At 57.1% G+C, this 15,334-nt stretch overlaps 1 protein-coding gene across 1 annotated transcript in view; it reads right to left on the bottom strand.

Moving 5' to 3' along the window:
• Positions 1 to 15,334, bottom strand: part of ATP6V0D1 (ATPase H+ transporting V0 subunit d1) — a 40,510-nt gene that overhangs the window by 5,043 nt on the left and 20,133 nt on the right. The window contains exons 2-3 of the mRNA XM_081031684.1: positions 8,847 to 9,018; positions 977 to 1,155 (exon numbers count right to left, since the gene is read on the bottom strand). Coding sequence (XP_080887810.1) covers positions 977 to 1,155; positions 8,847 to 9,018 — 351 coding nt within the window. The remainder of the gene's footprint in view (positions 1 to 976; positions 1,156 to 8,846; positions 9,019 to 15,334) is intronic.

Genomic DNA, 15,334 nt, shown 5'->3' on the forward strand with positions numbered 1-15,334 from the left:
TTCCCCCCAGGAGAGCCTGAGGCCCACGTTTGGAAAAGCAGCCTTTTTCTCCTTAGGACAAGGAATGAGTTTGACAGCTGGGTGGGCATGGGCCAGATACCCAAGGGACCCCTGTCAGGCCGGATGTAGAGGCCAGAGCAGGATACAGGCCCCCACCTCCAGGGGAGCCTGTGGACTCACTCATCTGTCTCGTTTTTTAAAGATGGAAACACTGAAGAAGCCACAAACACCCCATAATTAGCTCAGTTACTGGGAGATTCTATGACAGATAAGGCCAGCAGGTATGGCTCAGGCCTCTTTGTGTAGGATGAAGTGCAGCTTAGAGCCCAGTGATTCAACCCCGGTGGCTTCCTGGAGGTGGTGCCATGAGGACTAGGACACTGGCTATGAGGCACTAGCTGATGATGGCCTCAGTGCCTTCTCCCCAGCCTCCACAGCAGGCAGGAGCCAGCACTGCCTAGGCGGAGTCCTGCAGGAAGCTCCCAGTTCCCCTTCCTTGGCCTCTAACATGAACCCTACATCCTGCCGGACACTGCCTGACCTGGCCCCTGGGACCTGCTCCGTAGAGGCAAATGAAGCTATTTGCTTCCCTCCTCTGCTCTTGGGCAACCAACCACTCCCACCCTGCTTGGGGCCACAGTGTGTAAGTGCTCCCAAGACTCCGAGGGAAACGGGTCTCTCTCCACTCTCCATGAATTCAACCCTCCTGTGCATTCTGAGAAATCACCCATTTCACAAAGATAGATGGTCCGAGTCAGGCCCTGAGGGTAGCCTGCCTGGCCCAGCAAAAGCAACAGCAAAGGAGAAGGCAGAGTGAGGAGGAGGGAATAGGAGGGAAAGTTGAAGTGAACACAGGGTAAGCAGCAGCGGGCAGGCCTTGCACACAGCTCAGGGTCATCCCCGGGGTTCCACACACCCCACACCGAGGCGCTGGCACTGATGCCCACCTCCTCCCTCCTCCATCACCACCGCTCACCCAGGGGCGTGTCCACCAGAATGGCATTGTAGAGCTCGGCGGGTGTCTGTGCAATGTTCACGGCCTCCATCTGCTCAAAGCTGCCCAGTGGGTGGCACTTGGGCACGAGCTCGGCGATGGAGCGCTGGTGCAGTGTGCCCGTGATGAGGAGGATGACATTGTCAATCATGTAGCTGTAACTACAGGAGACACACAACAGCAGGCAGACCGTTGGGGGGCACTGGGAGTCCGGACACCATGGCCCTGCTCCCACCCTGCACAGGCCACCAGCCCCTTGACAGTGAATGCTACCTCGAGGCCGCTGCAGATAAATGCCACTAGCTCATCTCCCTGCCCAAGAGTGCCCCCTACTCAAGTACCAGGAGCACAGGGCAGACACGGCCCTTCCCTTGGTGGACAGGAGGGAGTGGAATTCATGCCTCCCGAGTGATTGGGAAACAGGTAACTACCCCACAGTGTGAGCGGTGTTCTGGATAGACACAGGAACCATGGGCACGTGGAGGCGAGGCGCACTGGCCAGCCTGGGGGTGCAAGAACTGGGAACAGGGAACAATGTGTGCAAAGGCCTGAAGGCATTCTCTAAGTAGTGGCTGCATTCGAGGAACTGAGCACAGTCAGCTTTGGCAGAGGGAAAGGAACCAGGGCAGTGCTGCCAGGAGGCTGGGGCCTGGTCCTGCAGGCTGGGCTGAGGGTCCTGCCTTCATTTTGAGCAGGAGGGATCCATGAGCAGGATGTAAGCAGGGAGTATCCAGTCCAGTTAGGATCATTCAGAGGAGGAGGGGAAGATGGCAAAGGGACGAAAGGCTGAGGGGTGGGGTAGAGACAAACTTCTCTAGGGAAGGCCAGAGGGGAGCCAGTGGGAGGGCCCGTCTGGAGTAAGGCCCCAGGTTAGGCAGAGACGGAGCAGGCAGACAGCTGCCCTGTGCAGCCCACTCCAAAGACAGAGCACTGCCTCCTCCTTTATGGACTAAGGCCAGGGCCAGGCATCCACCCAGGAGAGCCTGGAGGAGAACCAGAGACCTGGACAGGAGGCTGGGCAGTCCAGGCAGAGGCTCCCCCAGGCTCTGTGCTCTGGACAGTGCATGGGCAGCAGTGGGGGCTGTGGAGCTGGGGAGCGGTGGGGATGCCAGTTCAGACTTGGCAAGGGGCATGTTCTGCCTGCAGCCATTAAGACGACGCCACAAAGGCACTAGGGTAATGAATTCTGTGTAGTCACCTATGTGGAGATGGGGTGAAAATGCCCCAGGTTATAGGCAAGCTGTGTAGCCACAACATTCCTCCAGCTTGTCACCAGTGATGAATTCAGGGCACAAAGGAGTTGGATAAGGCCTGGGGGGAGGACATCCTCCAAGACCAGAGTAGGGCTCCCACTGAAGGGTGAGAGCTGGGGTGTAGGCTGCCGCCCTGAGTCGGGCACTGAGCACAGGCCCCACCCAGCCAGGCCCCTGTGCTGTGACAGTGTCTTGAGCACCAGTGCTGAGGCTGTCCAGGAAGACCCCTGGGAGGAGTGGCCCCCAATACCAAGGAAAGAAGGGAAGGTGGTTGATGCCCAGGCTGCAGCTCAGAGAGCTGGCCACTGGGGCAGCTCCCACAGGGTCCTCCAGGAAGGCGGCAGGAGGAAGAAACCACAGCTCCTGGCCTGGCCTGACCTCTACTCCTCCTGCTTGCTGCTCCCCCAGCTCCCACCCAGCCCAGCACCCTGCTACGACCTCTGCTCTCCTGGGCTTGGGGCCAGGCAGCTGCCCTCCCTCCACCCCTAGTATGGCTGGGTCAGTCAGCTACAGGATGTGTGCTGAGAAGACACGGCCCCCCACGCCCTTCCCAAACTGAGGGCTTCAGGCAGGGCCCACCGGCAGCTGTAAGCCAAAAAGCCCACAGGGCGAGCCTTCTGACCCTGCCCTGACAGAGCTGGCAGAGTATAGAGACCTCAGAGAGGTCCGGAGATTTGTGCCTTAGTCTCTGGCCCCAGCCTGCATCTTCTCTACCCTGGACAGCACATTCCTCCTGCCCCTGATGCCTCCAGAATCCCATGTTCCCCAGGACCATGGTACATACCACTTCCTGCACCCCATCCAGCCCTACTCTAGCCATCATGTTCCCTGAGACAGCCACAAAGACCTCACCCCCGAGCCTAAGGATGCTTTTTTACACTTACAACCTTCTGTACAGAGAGGGAGAGAACAGGGTACCTCTTAGACCTGTACTATCCAACTGATCCCACAACCACTTGCACTAGCAGCCATCAGCGGAAATAAGGCAGAGAGCTCAGGCACCAGGTCATACATACCATAAGGGAGAGCTCTCTGTCCCCACGGCCAGTGTCTACACACCTCCACCCATGTCTGAGGTTCCCATGCCCTGGGGCTCTATACTCTCCCCATTTAGCCTTGTCTTCTTAGAGGGATCCCCACAAGCCAGTCTTCCTTTTTCTAAACCTACCCACTCCTTGTGCCTGCAACTCAGGGTGTCAGTTTATGTTGGGAGTGGGGCTAGGGTCAGGGCTCACGGGATGTGCCTCAGGGTACTGGCCCCGCCTCAGAGGAGCGCCCTGTGGGAAGACTCCACCGTTTGGCTTTGCTGCTGTCCTTCCAGTGATGTGGAACAGGCCAGCTATGACTCACTTTTCAGCCCTGCCAGCAGATGTGGGGGCCAATGGTTGTAGCCCCTGGCTGCTCCCTGCCTCTCCTGCTACAAGTCCTATGTGGGCAGCAAGGAAAAGGCTGAACCGAGTAATGGTCACTTGCGATCACACGCCCTTAGCCCCTTCCATGGCCCTCTTCTAACCCAGGCTAGGCCAGCCTTGAATGATCCTGTGCCAGGCCCAGCACTTCCCTCCCCCTGGGTCAACTACAAGTTCGCTGCAGCAGCAGCCACTGCTTTCTCCCCTGGCCAATGAGAGCCAGAATCCTCTTTTCTGGGAGAAAGGAGGTAGGGCAGACCTGGCAGAGATGATGCTGGACCAGCTGTCTGCTTCTCTCCCAAGGCCAAGGCCTTCAACAGGCAGGGAAATCCTCCTCCTCCTTGTCTGGCTGCAGCAGCTGCCTCCCGGCCCCCAGAAAGCCACTCCACCAGTCCTCCCCTCATTTGGCCTCCGTAGGAGAGAATGAGGTTCCAGCTGGTCAGCGTCTCCCTCCAGAGTAAGACAGCTGGGGAGTGGACAGGAGGCTGTCCGCCAGGCCAAAGAGGCCCTCATGGGGTGGGAGCGGGGCAGTCTGTATTCCTCTGCCCAGAGGCCCTCCCTCGCCCTGTGTCTTGAAGATTTAACTTGGGTTGGAGTTTAGGAAGCCACTTCCTCCTCCAAGAAGTTTTCAGAGTCCCTTGTCAACCCTGTCGCTCTGTTATGCCCTTTGGCGCCACCTGCTGGAGCAGCATGGCCTACCTTCCACCTTCTCACCATCCCAGCCCTGGGGGCCAGCCTGGCGCTGGTGAGGAGGTCATGATAACCAGGTACCCCTGCCAGTCTGTCCATCCACAGCTCCCAGCAGGCGCTGCTAGTAGCAGTACCTGTGCTCAGTCACATCTGAGTCCTTCAGAGCCCTGCCCAGAATGGAAAGTGAAGAGATATTAACCTACGGTCTCAGCATACCAGCTGTCAAGCCTATTTCCCTTCTGCAATCAGGATGACTGAAGTGTGGCCCATAGAAGAACTACTGAGGCCCTGACCTTCTCCTCATTAAAGTCTTGCCCCACCCCAGAGGCCCAGTTGGATCCTCCCACTTGATCTGAGCTTTCCGGGCCTTGAAGAGCTCCTGTGTGCTCTCCCCCAGGCTTAGGAGAACAGTGTGGAGACTAGTTCTCCCTCCAGGCAGGAGCCAGGCCTAGCCCAGGACTCAGAAACCACAGCAGGTCTAGAGCTCTAGCCTGTAGAGATCCAGAAACACTAGTTGTGAACAGCGAGGGCTGGAGAGCCAGGATAGGGAGGCCTAAGGAAACCCGATCCAAGGCCTAAGTAAGGTTGGAGCGATGAGTCCTGGGGAGAATGGCAAGTATGCTAACAGGCCCACTGGGCGCCTGAGGCCATTGTCCTGGGACAAAGCCTCCTTCTAGCTGCCCACTCCAGGCTGGTAGCACTGAAGCCGCTAGTACAGGAGAAAGATGGAACCTTACCTCTCCCAGGTGGTGTAGTTTACCCTGCCCAAGTTCTGCCAATGGGTACCTGAGTTGCAGGCAGGTGCTGAACACTGGGGATGGCCCCCTTCAAGGAGGCTCACTCATCAAAGGACAAAGGTCTTCGGGGCCCATCTGGAAATCCCCAGAGAACAGACACTTCTCCCACAAGCAGCTCTCCCAGCTTCCCTTCCGGGTCCATGATGGGAAACCATCATGGAATGGGCCAGACCAAGACACCCTCCAAAGCCAAAAACGCTAATAGAGACTCTATCACAAGTCACATAACAAGTTAACAGCTGGGCCTGGAAGGAGCCCTTGGTACAGTGACACATTACATGTTACTCATGAGATTGAGCTGAATCATCTCAAGACCATATGACTAATGACAGTCTACTTCAAGGGGACCTCTCTCACTCAAGGTCTGTCTGCCCTACGCCAGGCAGCTGCCTCTGCTCTGGCCACCCACTCTCCCAAGTGGCCTCTCTAACCCCATCTGATCCTGCAGCCCTCTTAATGCTGGGACTCCTGTGACCCCTGGCTCCATTTGTGGCAGCTGCTCGCAGGCCTCTCCAGGGGCTGCCTACACCACCACTGGCACCCATCCCATTGCATCCATACATCTCCCTCCCCCCTGGCACTGGGCCTGGCTGACCCAGAGCTGATGCCGGTAATGTGTGTTGGCTGAAGGCTGGCTGGGATCTACAAAACCACTGGGCACTGCCTTTCACCATGGGAGAGCAGAGGAGGTCTTAACCAGCTTTTTCTTGCATACTTTCAGTGACAAGGAACTCATGCAAAAGCCCATTCCAGCCACACTGGGGCAGCTCTGAAGGCAACTAAGAGACTCTGAGAGATGCAGCTAAGATGAGCTCTGTGATGGCCCCAACATCTGCCCTAGCTGGGCCAGCTTTGTCTGTGGGCAATGATGACATTATTCCCTCAAGTCTTCACAGCCAGGATGGAACCTCTAGCTGACACTTCCACCACTTGGGGCACTGCACTCTCCTTTGGACATCTCCAGGGGATGGGGCTCCATGCTTCATCTGCTCAGGACATGTACAGCCCCTCAGTGTAGAGCCCCCCACCTCTAATTTTTCCTTTAAACACGCTTCCCCTCAGCCAAATAGCCACGTCCTCAGGGAAGTCAGTTCTGAGTCCCCAGCCTGGGGAGATCCCCTCGACAAGCACTTTTTCGTGACACCACTCCTCACTCCTGGGATGAACAGAGTAGAGGAGGTGGAAGAGGTGGAGTGGAGGAAGGAGAACAGCGAGGGTGATAGGGGTTAAATCAGAGAGACACCATGAGAGGAAAGAGACTGACTGCTGGGACGGGCTGAGAGACGTGTGGCTTCTGATGGCCACATGAAGGTTAGCGGTCACCACTAGCCAGGGCCTTGTGGTGGAGTGATGGGACTGCTGCAGGCTGATTGGAGGCTCGAAGGGTGAAGGGAGGTGAAAGAACTGACAGTGAATGCACAAGTTTTTAGTGGTGTGAGAGATTTTAGTTTTTATAGATGCTGATGGGAAGAATCTGAAGGTGGCTGCACAGACAGAAATGCAGATGAGTGGCCACTCAGGGTCCAAAGGACATTGGCAGAAGGACCCAAAGAAAAAGGAGGGTGCCTCTGCCACTGGATCGGGGTTGGGGGGTACAGATGCAGTGCTGGGAGGATTGGCCTTTATTGTCTTTGTGGAGAAGGTGGTGGGTCATCAGCCCAGAGAGAAGATTTGGGGGTCGGAGAGGGATAGTGTTTAAGATGGAGAGGTGATCTTTGGGGGCGGGGGGCTGCAGGGTGCTGAGTAGGGAGAGCAAGGGTCTGGCTGGGCAGGGACAAGCCAAGGCCAGCTGAGCTGGTCTGCGTGCGCATCTGGCAGCAGGGATCACCCAATGCCGGCTTCCCCGGCTTTGCTCCCAGCAGTGGAGGTGGGGGAGGGTGCCTCCAGGCTGGAGGCTGCTGGAATTCCTCCAGGGCTGGGGGGCTGCCAACTGGGCGGAACCACGAGATGGGCAGCCAAGAGAGTTGTGGATGTTGGCAGAAGAGTGCTCAAATGATGGACCAGGGAACCTCAGCTGGAGAGGGAGGAAAATGAAGCCAGAAGGGGCAGCAAGGGAGGAAGCAACTCCCAGTGTCCTGCTGAGTCCGGAACCCACGTCTCACAAGGGACTGAGCGTGGACTGGAGGCCTGAAGGCTGTGGGTAGAGACGGAGCGCCTGACTCAGAGATTTCAAAGGTGGAGCACTTCCAGTGTGACATGGCCTTCGGTAGCCATCGGTGGGGGTGGCTGGAGCGGAGAGCAGAGGAGCAGGTCACTGGAAATGACGAGGTCATGGACTGAGCAACCACAGTCTCAGAAAGGCTGACGCGTGGCTGCTGAGCTCTTCCTGAGTGAGACCAGGAGTAAGGCGAGGGGAAGACTATAAGCCACAATCACCAATGAACGGAAGGGGCAGGAAGTGACAGCCTGCCACAGGATAGCACTTGGCTGCTTTAAGCATACTTGGTGCTTGAAGCCAATCTCCAGCAAAGAGCTGGCAGCTGTGCGGCCTCAGTCACTCTCAGAGCTCTCTCAGGTTTCACGGCCTGGCAGGCTGAGACCAAGCCTCTGAGGGCACCAAGACAGGCCAGGGGCTAGCTACACAGGCAAGTAGCCAAGCAGGCAGAAGGATGGAGGACATCTGCTCTCTGACCACTGGCATGGGGTTGGGGCAGGCCTCCTCTTGCCAGCATGGCTGGCAAGACCAGAACATTCACCAGGAAACTGAAGGAACCTTGTGCAAACAAGATGAAGGCTGGGCTCTGGCAATAAATGCATTGTTTCCTTGTATATCCTCAGCTCTGGCCTTGGGGCAAGGGACACACAAGCCCAGAGTGGGGGTTGATTGACAGATGGGGTGCTGTGGTGTGATCCGCAATGCAGCAGCACCAGACACACCCCATCTCTGGCCTCCTGTTCCAGTAGGACCATGTCAGCTGTACCTTGACCGGGGTTAGGGCAGTGATTACAGGCCCAGCAGGGACAGCAGGGAGGCCCCTGCTGGGAAGGCAGCCTGTGGCCAGGAGAGAGCCTGCTTCCCAGTCTGAGCAGGTTCCCTGAGCCCTTCATGTGTCCCAGACTGTGGCCCTCGCCTGAGGATGGAGCCCTTCTGGCTGCAGTGGATCTTGAATAAGAGGCTGTTCTTGGTGGGAAAGTGATGGGAGGATCAGGCCAGTTAGCAGGAATGTCGCCCTGTCTGTCCAGGGACAAGCAGGGCAGGTATGCCAGGTGCTGAGGAGGAGGGTGGGCACACCGCAGTCAGGAAATGAGAAAAGCTACATGGTACCCAGGAGAGTGCCTGGGGCACTTCCCCACAACACACACGCACACTCCACCGACTCAGAGCACACTCTCAGGCCCGCTACCAACCATACCTCTGCTCACCACTGTGTGAGGCAGCCACCTACACAGGCCCTGGCTCATGGCTCCTGGGACATACTGCAGAGGGGGCCTCTCTACCTCTGTTTCCACAGGTATACCCAGCAAGCAGTGAAGTGGCTGGTGACCCCACTCTATGGGTGGTGGCTTGGAGGGCCAGAGTTGTTGAATGACCTGCGCAGCCATACAGCCCAGGAAGACTCTATAGGCAGATGGTCTAAGGCCATGCTGGGCCAGGTCCATCATGTACAGCTGTTCTGCCGTGTGTGTGTGTGTGTGTGTGTGTGTGTGTGTGTGTGTGTGTGTGTGTGTGTGGCAGGGGCGGGGCACTACAGGGCGCACTCACGTTATGAAGTCCAAGAAGCTGGCGAGCGGCTCATAGGCGTGGTTCCTCATGTGGCGGAACTCAACCACCATCTTCTCCTTGAGCCGATCATCAATGACTGACACTGTCAGTGGTGACGCCTCATTGGCCAGGAAGTTACCATAGTCAGTGCTCTGCAGGTGCAGCTTGAGGTCTGAAATAAGGGTGGAGGTGAGGACTGGCTGTGCTGAGCCTCCCCGGGGCCCAAAGCTCCCATCCCCACCTCAATTCTGGGCCTCAGCCTCTCCCCGGGAGTTGGGTCCCAATGCTACCCCAGCTCCAACTCCCTGTTGGCTCAGTGTCCACTCCAAAGTGGTCAGCCAAGGCCCTGGGGATGCCCCAGGCCCTCGGGCCATGAGCCAGTGTACTGTCCAAGCACAGGCAGAACTATTGTTCCTCCAAATGATAAGAAGGTCTGGGAAACTCCAACCCAAAGTGCCACTCACAAGCCTTGGAGGCCCTTCTGCACGGTGGGCTCTAGGACGGCCCAAACCTAGAGCAGAGTAAGACCTGGGCCCTGTTTCCAGGGTCTCAGGGCTAGCAGAGCCAGCAGAGCCAGCCAATACGCCCCTAAGCAGGACTGGTGCGTATGAGAAAGAGGAGACACCATCGCCCTGTGAGTGGAACAGACAGGACACAAAATACGACCGAGACGGTAAGAGGGCACGCTGGGCTGGGCCGTCACACAGGTCAGGGACAGGAAAACACAAAGGGAAACAACCAGGAGGACGGCAAAAATGAGCAGTGGTCTAGAGCGCAAATGAATGGTGTGACGGGGAGAAGCCAGGCAGGCCAAGCCTACAGGCTCGTAGGGACGGGGGGGGGGGGGGGGGGGGCGGGAGACAGGAGGAGGAGACAGAGCAGAAGGCCCTGGACAGGCAGGACAGGAAAGACTCGGTGGGATCACGGCAACAACCTACCAGTCTCCCAGCTTTGCCCTTGCCTCCCATGCCCATCCATTTCCACACTCAGCCAGTGATCTTAAAACACAAAGCAGACCACGTCACTCGTCTGTACATCTTCAGCTCAGGGTCTTTCCCTGTCCCCTTGCCTAGAAAGTGATGATCTCGCCTCAAACGCTGCCTGTTTAGAGGCCTCTCCAAAGCCCCTGTCCTGTCACTTGAGCCACTTTTCTTTGTAACACATATCCCACCTGGCACAGGATATGTAAGCTCTGAGACTGGGTCACTTTTGGTCACTCTGGTATCCGGGAGTCTGGAGCAGAGTACGTTCTGGTGTGTTTTCATGCTCAGTAAATAACTGTGGACTGAATGAAAGACTGGGGAGAGGATGGATGAAGACAGCAGGAGGGTTTCCTCCTGGATTTTGAAACGGGAAACACCTTGTTAGTGATGGCATGCCAAGGACAGTGGCTGAGAAGGGACCGTGGGTGCACATGTGTATGAAGGCCCACCAGCCAGGGTTGGCTTCTGCTGCAGGGGACTGCATTCTTTCTGTCTCCTGGGGAAGTGACCCGGAGGATGACAGGAAAGGTCACACTTGTGAACATTTCCACAAGCCTCCCTGTGTGTCTGTGGGCCGACAAGGCCACGCTATCCTGCGCTGCTCAAAGAGGAAGAGAGAATGGGGCCCATAATCCTTCTACAGGTTTAGAGGACCCCTGTAAAACACCTTCTCCTGTCCCCCATCAAGAGAAGAATGCTCCCAGCTTGCAGTCAGGTGTGCTAAAGGAGAGATGGAAGAGTTTGTGGGAGCGAGAGAGGGGACCCAGGCAGGACTGTGAGTGCCGCACGCCTTCCAGCTGCATCTCTAGGTGACAACTAGGTGGCAGGCAGCATTCATGTCCTCTGTGGCTCCTGGGCACTCACAGAGTGGACTTGAACCTCATGAGGCCTGCAAGAGGCCTTCACCATCTGTTACCTTCACCAATACTCGACCATTCACACCTACTTTTCTCCCTTGGCCACCCAAAAGGGGGACGGAACTAAGGGTAAGGCGGATCAGGGAGAAGCCCCCAGCTCCCTGCTCTACCACAGGGACACTGCTGTCTTTTTGCCCAAAAGATGTACACACTTAATGTCCTCACCCCAGGCCGTATGCCATGAGCCCCTGCCCTGGGCAGTATTCTTTCCCCATCCTCACCACAATCTGGCCAAGGCCCACTTATACCTGGAATAAGGCATGAGTGGGAGAAGACGCTTTGCTCAGTAATATTGGAGTTGTTGCAATATTTGATTCCCATTCTTAACTGTAACTGATGGTCATTGAGGTAATAGAGTATCACCTATATTTCTACCTCTACTAATGGGCTTTAGGTGCTAGATGTTAATATCCTTGACCCTGGGAAAGGCACAAGCCTTTTTGAAAGAAACATGGTTTCCTTGCATAAAACTAATCAGTTTTGAGAGATCGTTAATGCCCTTGAAGTGGTTTTTGTGGATATGAAAAAAATGGTGAGAATATGAATTGTTGCCTCTTATTGTAGTACTGAAATTAAATCTACTTATCAAGTCATATTCATGCCCTGATTTCATATATTTTTATCTATCGATAAACGCTGTGATACTTGAAACAAAAAAGTGGGCAGGGGTTTCTGGTGTAAGGAATGACAGGTGCGCAGATCCCTACGAGGGGAAGATGTGGCTGGACAGCCCTTGGAAGCCGGGCCGGAATGTGGTGCTCTGGGTCAGACTGTCTGGTGCAGTAGCTGCCAACCTAAATCTGTCCATTTATCCACCCAGCCCCTCAGGCAGCCGAGAGCCCTTCTCAGGCCATGAGACTCCTTCCTCTCGGGCTCAAGTTGGACCTAGAGGCCAGGCCAGAGGTACCGGGCAAAAACCAGGGCAAAAGCCTCTCGGCAAGGTGCTCATACCAATGGCCCCACTACTCTCTGCGACGGCCAGTCCAGGCCCTGCCTCCTGATTCCTACCCTCCGAAGGATCCAGGGGCTGGGCCTCTCCCAGGCATCCTTGTACACGCAGCCAGGCTTCCTGAGTGCCGTCATTGTCACTCCCCACTAGCCTCCCTAGCTCTCCAGCAGTGTGCCTCAGCCTCTGCCTTTGCTCCACATGGCTTCTCTCTCCAGGAAGGTTTGCTCAATAACTTCCCCACCGCCAAATGCCCTCTCCCCTTCTCCAGCCCCCCCCCCCCAATGACTCAATCCAACACCTGGCACTGGTCAGGTGGGAGTCAGCACCCCAACGTAAGGGGGGAACCAAGAGCCACTCTAACTGGAAACAGATGGGCCCTTGCTGAGTACTCAGCTCCCTGTCAGGAGCAACCTGCGTGCTGGACCTATCAGGCATGCCCATTTCACAGACTCAATAAAGGAAAATCAGAGGGAACATGAAACTTGTCCAGAGTCCCACAGTTAGGCGTAGAGGGGCCAAGATGTGGGTCAGGCTGGTAGATTCTGTCCATCCCCAAGTCTGGTCTCCTCTCCCCCCCTACCCTTCACATCCTTGACCACATTCTCCCATAGCCCCTGGCCTAGGACAGGCCTTTTAAATACATTACTAGATCTAGCTGCGCAGGCAGACTTTAGTCCCAGCAGAGCTGGCAGGTGGCAGGGCCTGCTCCCTCCATGACCTTGGACGCGGCCTGAACACCCCAGAGGTCTTAGACCGCCATGACTCATGGATGAGCCCCTCTGGCATCACTGTGGCATCAGCCATTCCTTGAGAAGCTAGGAGTGTGTGCATTTGAACGAGAGGGGCAAAGCTGCGGTGTGGGCTCCCTTTTGCATCCCCCCGACCCCTGGGACTTAGCACAGGCCTCAAAGCAAACATCCCTGTGCTTTGGCTGCTGCTTTCTGCTGACGCTGCATCTGGGGAAGCCACGGGCTCCCGGCACCGCTGGAACACAGACAGCCGGGTGGTTTCTGCTGGCGTTTGTCAGATCAGAGCAAACCCAGGAGACTCTACCGAGAATCCTGCCCAAGGCCGGAGAGTCTTCCTTACCAGGAAACTCATTTTTAAAAGCCCCCAGGGACGATCTCAAAGGGCCATTCCAGACCACTTTCTCTGGCCAAGCCCATGTCTCCCTGTGACCCAGGGAGAGGGGACAGCCTGCCAGCCAGGAAGGCGACTTGAATCCCTCAGGTCGGCCCACACAGGGCTTCTGAACCAGCTTTGACCCTGTACGAGAAACCTGGTGCCCAGGCCCAGTGGCTGGCAGCAGCAAGCCCTTTACACAGTCCTCAGGGCTGGGACAAGGCCCATTAGAAACCCCTCTGCCCCCCCCCCCCAGCTTCCTACTCTCTCTGAGGGATGCAAGGAGGAGGGGGTGTGACTGGGGGTAGGATCTGAGCACAGGAGGAGAGGCCTGGAACTTGTTGAGAGCTTCGTGGGAGACCTGGCCACCCAGTCCTGGCCCAGCACCCGAGGGCAGCCGAGGACGCCAGAGGCTCTGGAAGGCAGGGGCTAGTTCTGCTCTGTGCTCTGAGCTCAGCAGCTTGACAGGCTCGGTGACAGCCCCAGACGTGCCTGGGCTGCGGCATCAGCAGTGTTCTGGTTAGCACAGGCTCGGGGGACTGCTCTGGTCTACCCACAAGCCCAGCTGTCTCCCCCAAATCCTCCCGTCCGTGGCCCGGCACCAGGAATGTCTGATCAGCTTGGGCTCTCTCACAGCAGAAGACTTCCTCAGAGGCTGATTGCTCATGTCCAAGAAGATGCTGCTGCTCTCAGGAAGTTTGCTCTGCAGTCTGACTTACATCCCTCCACAAAGGAAGCCAACCGACAGCTTCCCAGCGCCTCCCGCCTCCCCTGGGGGTCCTGGGCCTGCTCCTCAGCAGCCTCACCCCACCCAAGACCTACCCGTACCTCTTCTGCCTGTCCGGGTGTTCTGGGGGCTCTCCCCCCAGCTCCATCTCCAGTGCCGCCCACGTCTCCTCACCAGTGCCCTTCTGCTGGCCTCCTGCCCCACATCGTGGCTCCCTGCTCCCAAGTCCACTCTCCACAGCGTCACCAGAATGAAGTCCTCAAACATGTCACTGTCACCTTTACCCAGTGGTTCCTGGGGTCCCAGAGCTTGAGCCCTGCCTCCTCCCCACAGCCTGTGAGGTCTCATGCCCTCCAGCTGAGCACTGCCTCGGCCTCAGCCCTTGACTCTTGGGCCCAACAGTGCTAGTCTTCACCTGGGATGACCCGCCTGTGATCTACCCCAAGCACGTGTTCCAGGGAAGTCCACAGGATGCATGCCCTAAAGAGAAGCCCTTGAAGTGCAGGAAACAGGCCTGTTTCCTCAGGCCCACCCCCAGCCTGGAAAGGGAGAGAGCCCCAGCCCTCCTTCTTCTACGAGGCCCACCGTCCACCTTGAGGTCACTGTGTAGAGATCATGCCCTGGTTCCAGCAGGGTCAAGCTGAGCTCTCTGACGGCGCCTGGGTAGGCTGCAGCCCAACACCCACCTGGCATGGCTCGTAGGTAGGGCCACACCAGATTCAAGCTGGCCTCAGAGCTTCCATCTGTCCCTTCATCTCCTGCTTACTCCTTAACCCAGGTCTTCTAGGCCAAGACCCCTCAGCAGCACAGCCCAGGCCCCAGCTGGCATGTCTGATTACCATCCCAGCCCGATTAGCAGGAGGACATGGGGACCCCCTCGCCTGATCTGCACTCTCTGTAGGACAAAGTGTGGGCTTGGCAGTCAGCCCCAGCAAGGCCTTAAGAGGTGGCAGTTGGGCAGCCCTGCCTCTCATCTGAGACCTTTCTCAGATCCTGCCAGCACTGAAAGTGATCTTTCAGCCCCTCTAGGGTCCCTGAGGGCAGGAGGCACGTGGCCTCCCTAGCCCCCAAGCTTCTACAGCCCCTCCCCAAGGGCCCCAGGGAGGCAGGAAGGGAGGGTCTTGGCCCCAAGCCACCCAGGGGCCCAACAGGCACAGAGGCAGCCCCTGGCACAGTACACTAGGCGGGGCAGCCCCCTGCTCTAGACTCACCCATGGCCTCATGGCCCATGGAGGGGTCCTGCGGGCCAGCTGGCCACGGCAGAGTGTGAGAGGACAGTGTGTTCCCAGACTTTACTTCTGCTTTTCCAGAGGTCATTCAACGACACTCTCCTGGGGAGCTCAGGGGTTTTCAGGAATTAAGGCCTGCTGAGTGAAACCAGATGTGCAAACATGCTCCCTGGAGTTCGTGTGCCCATCCTGACACTCTCTGAGGTTGGCAGGGCCTTGGAGCCTGTTATACCTCTCCCTTGGACATAGGTGAGGGGTCTGCTTTGTAGGGATTGGACCTGGGCTCTAGCTCCAGTACTCAATCTGCCCCAGAGGCTCTCTAATGCTGCAGCTTCCAGGGACTCAAGCAGGGAAACAAACAGATGGCCAGATGTGGATAGATGGCCAGGCTGGTGGCCCAATGGAGCCAGAGTGCCCCCTCAGTGAATGTGCTGTGCCTGCGTCTCCTCCCCAGGCTCTGGGGGTGGGCGAGACCTCTTTTTTGTATCAGCTCCAAAGCAGATGTGTACACTGGCTGCCTGGCTCTGCAGGGTCAGAGCGTCACATCTGGAACGCCATGTG

The sequence above is a fragment of the Rhinolophus hipposideros genome (genome assembly GCF_964194185.1).
Source record: "Rhinolophus hipposideros genome assembly, chromosome: 21".
Classification (NCBI taxonomy): Eukaryota; Metazoa; Chordata; class Mammalia; order Chiroptera; family Rhinolophidae; genus Rhinolophus; species Rhinolophus hipposideros.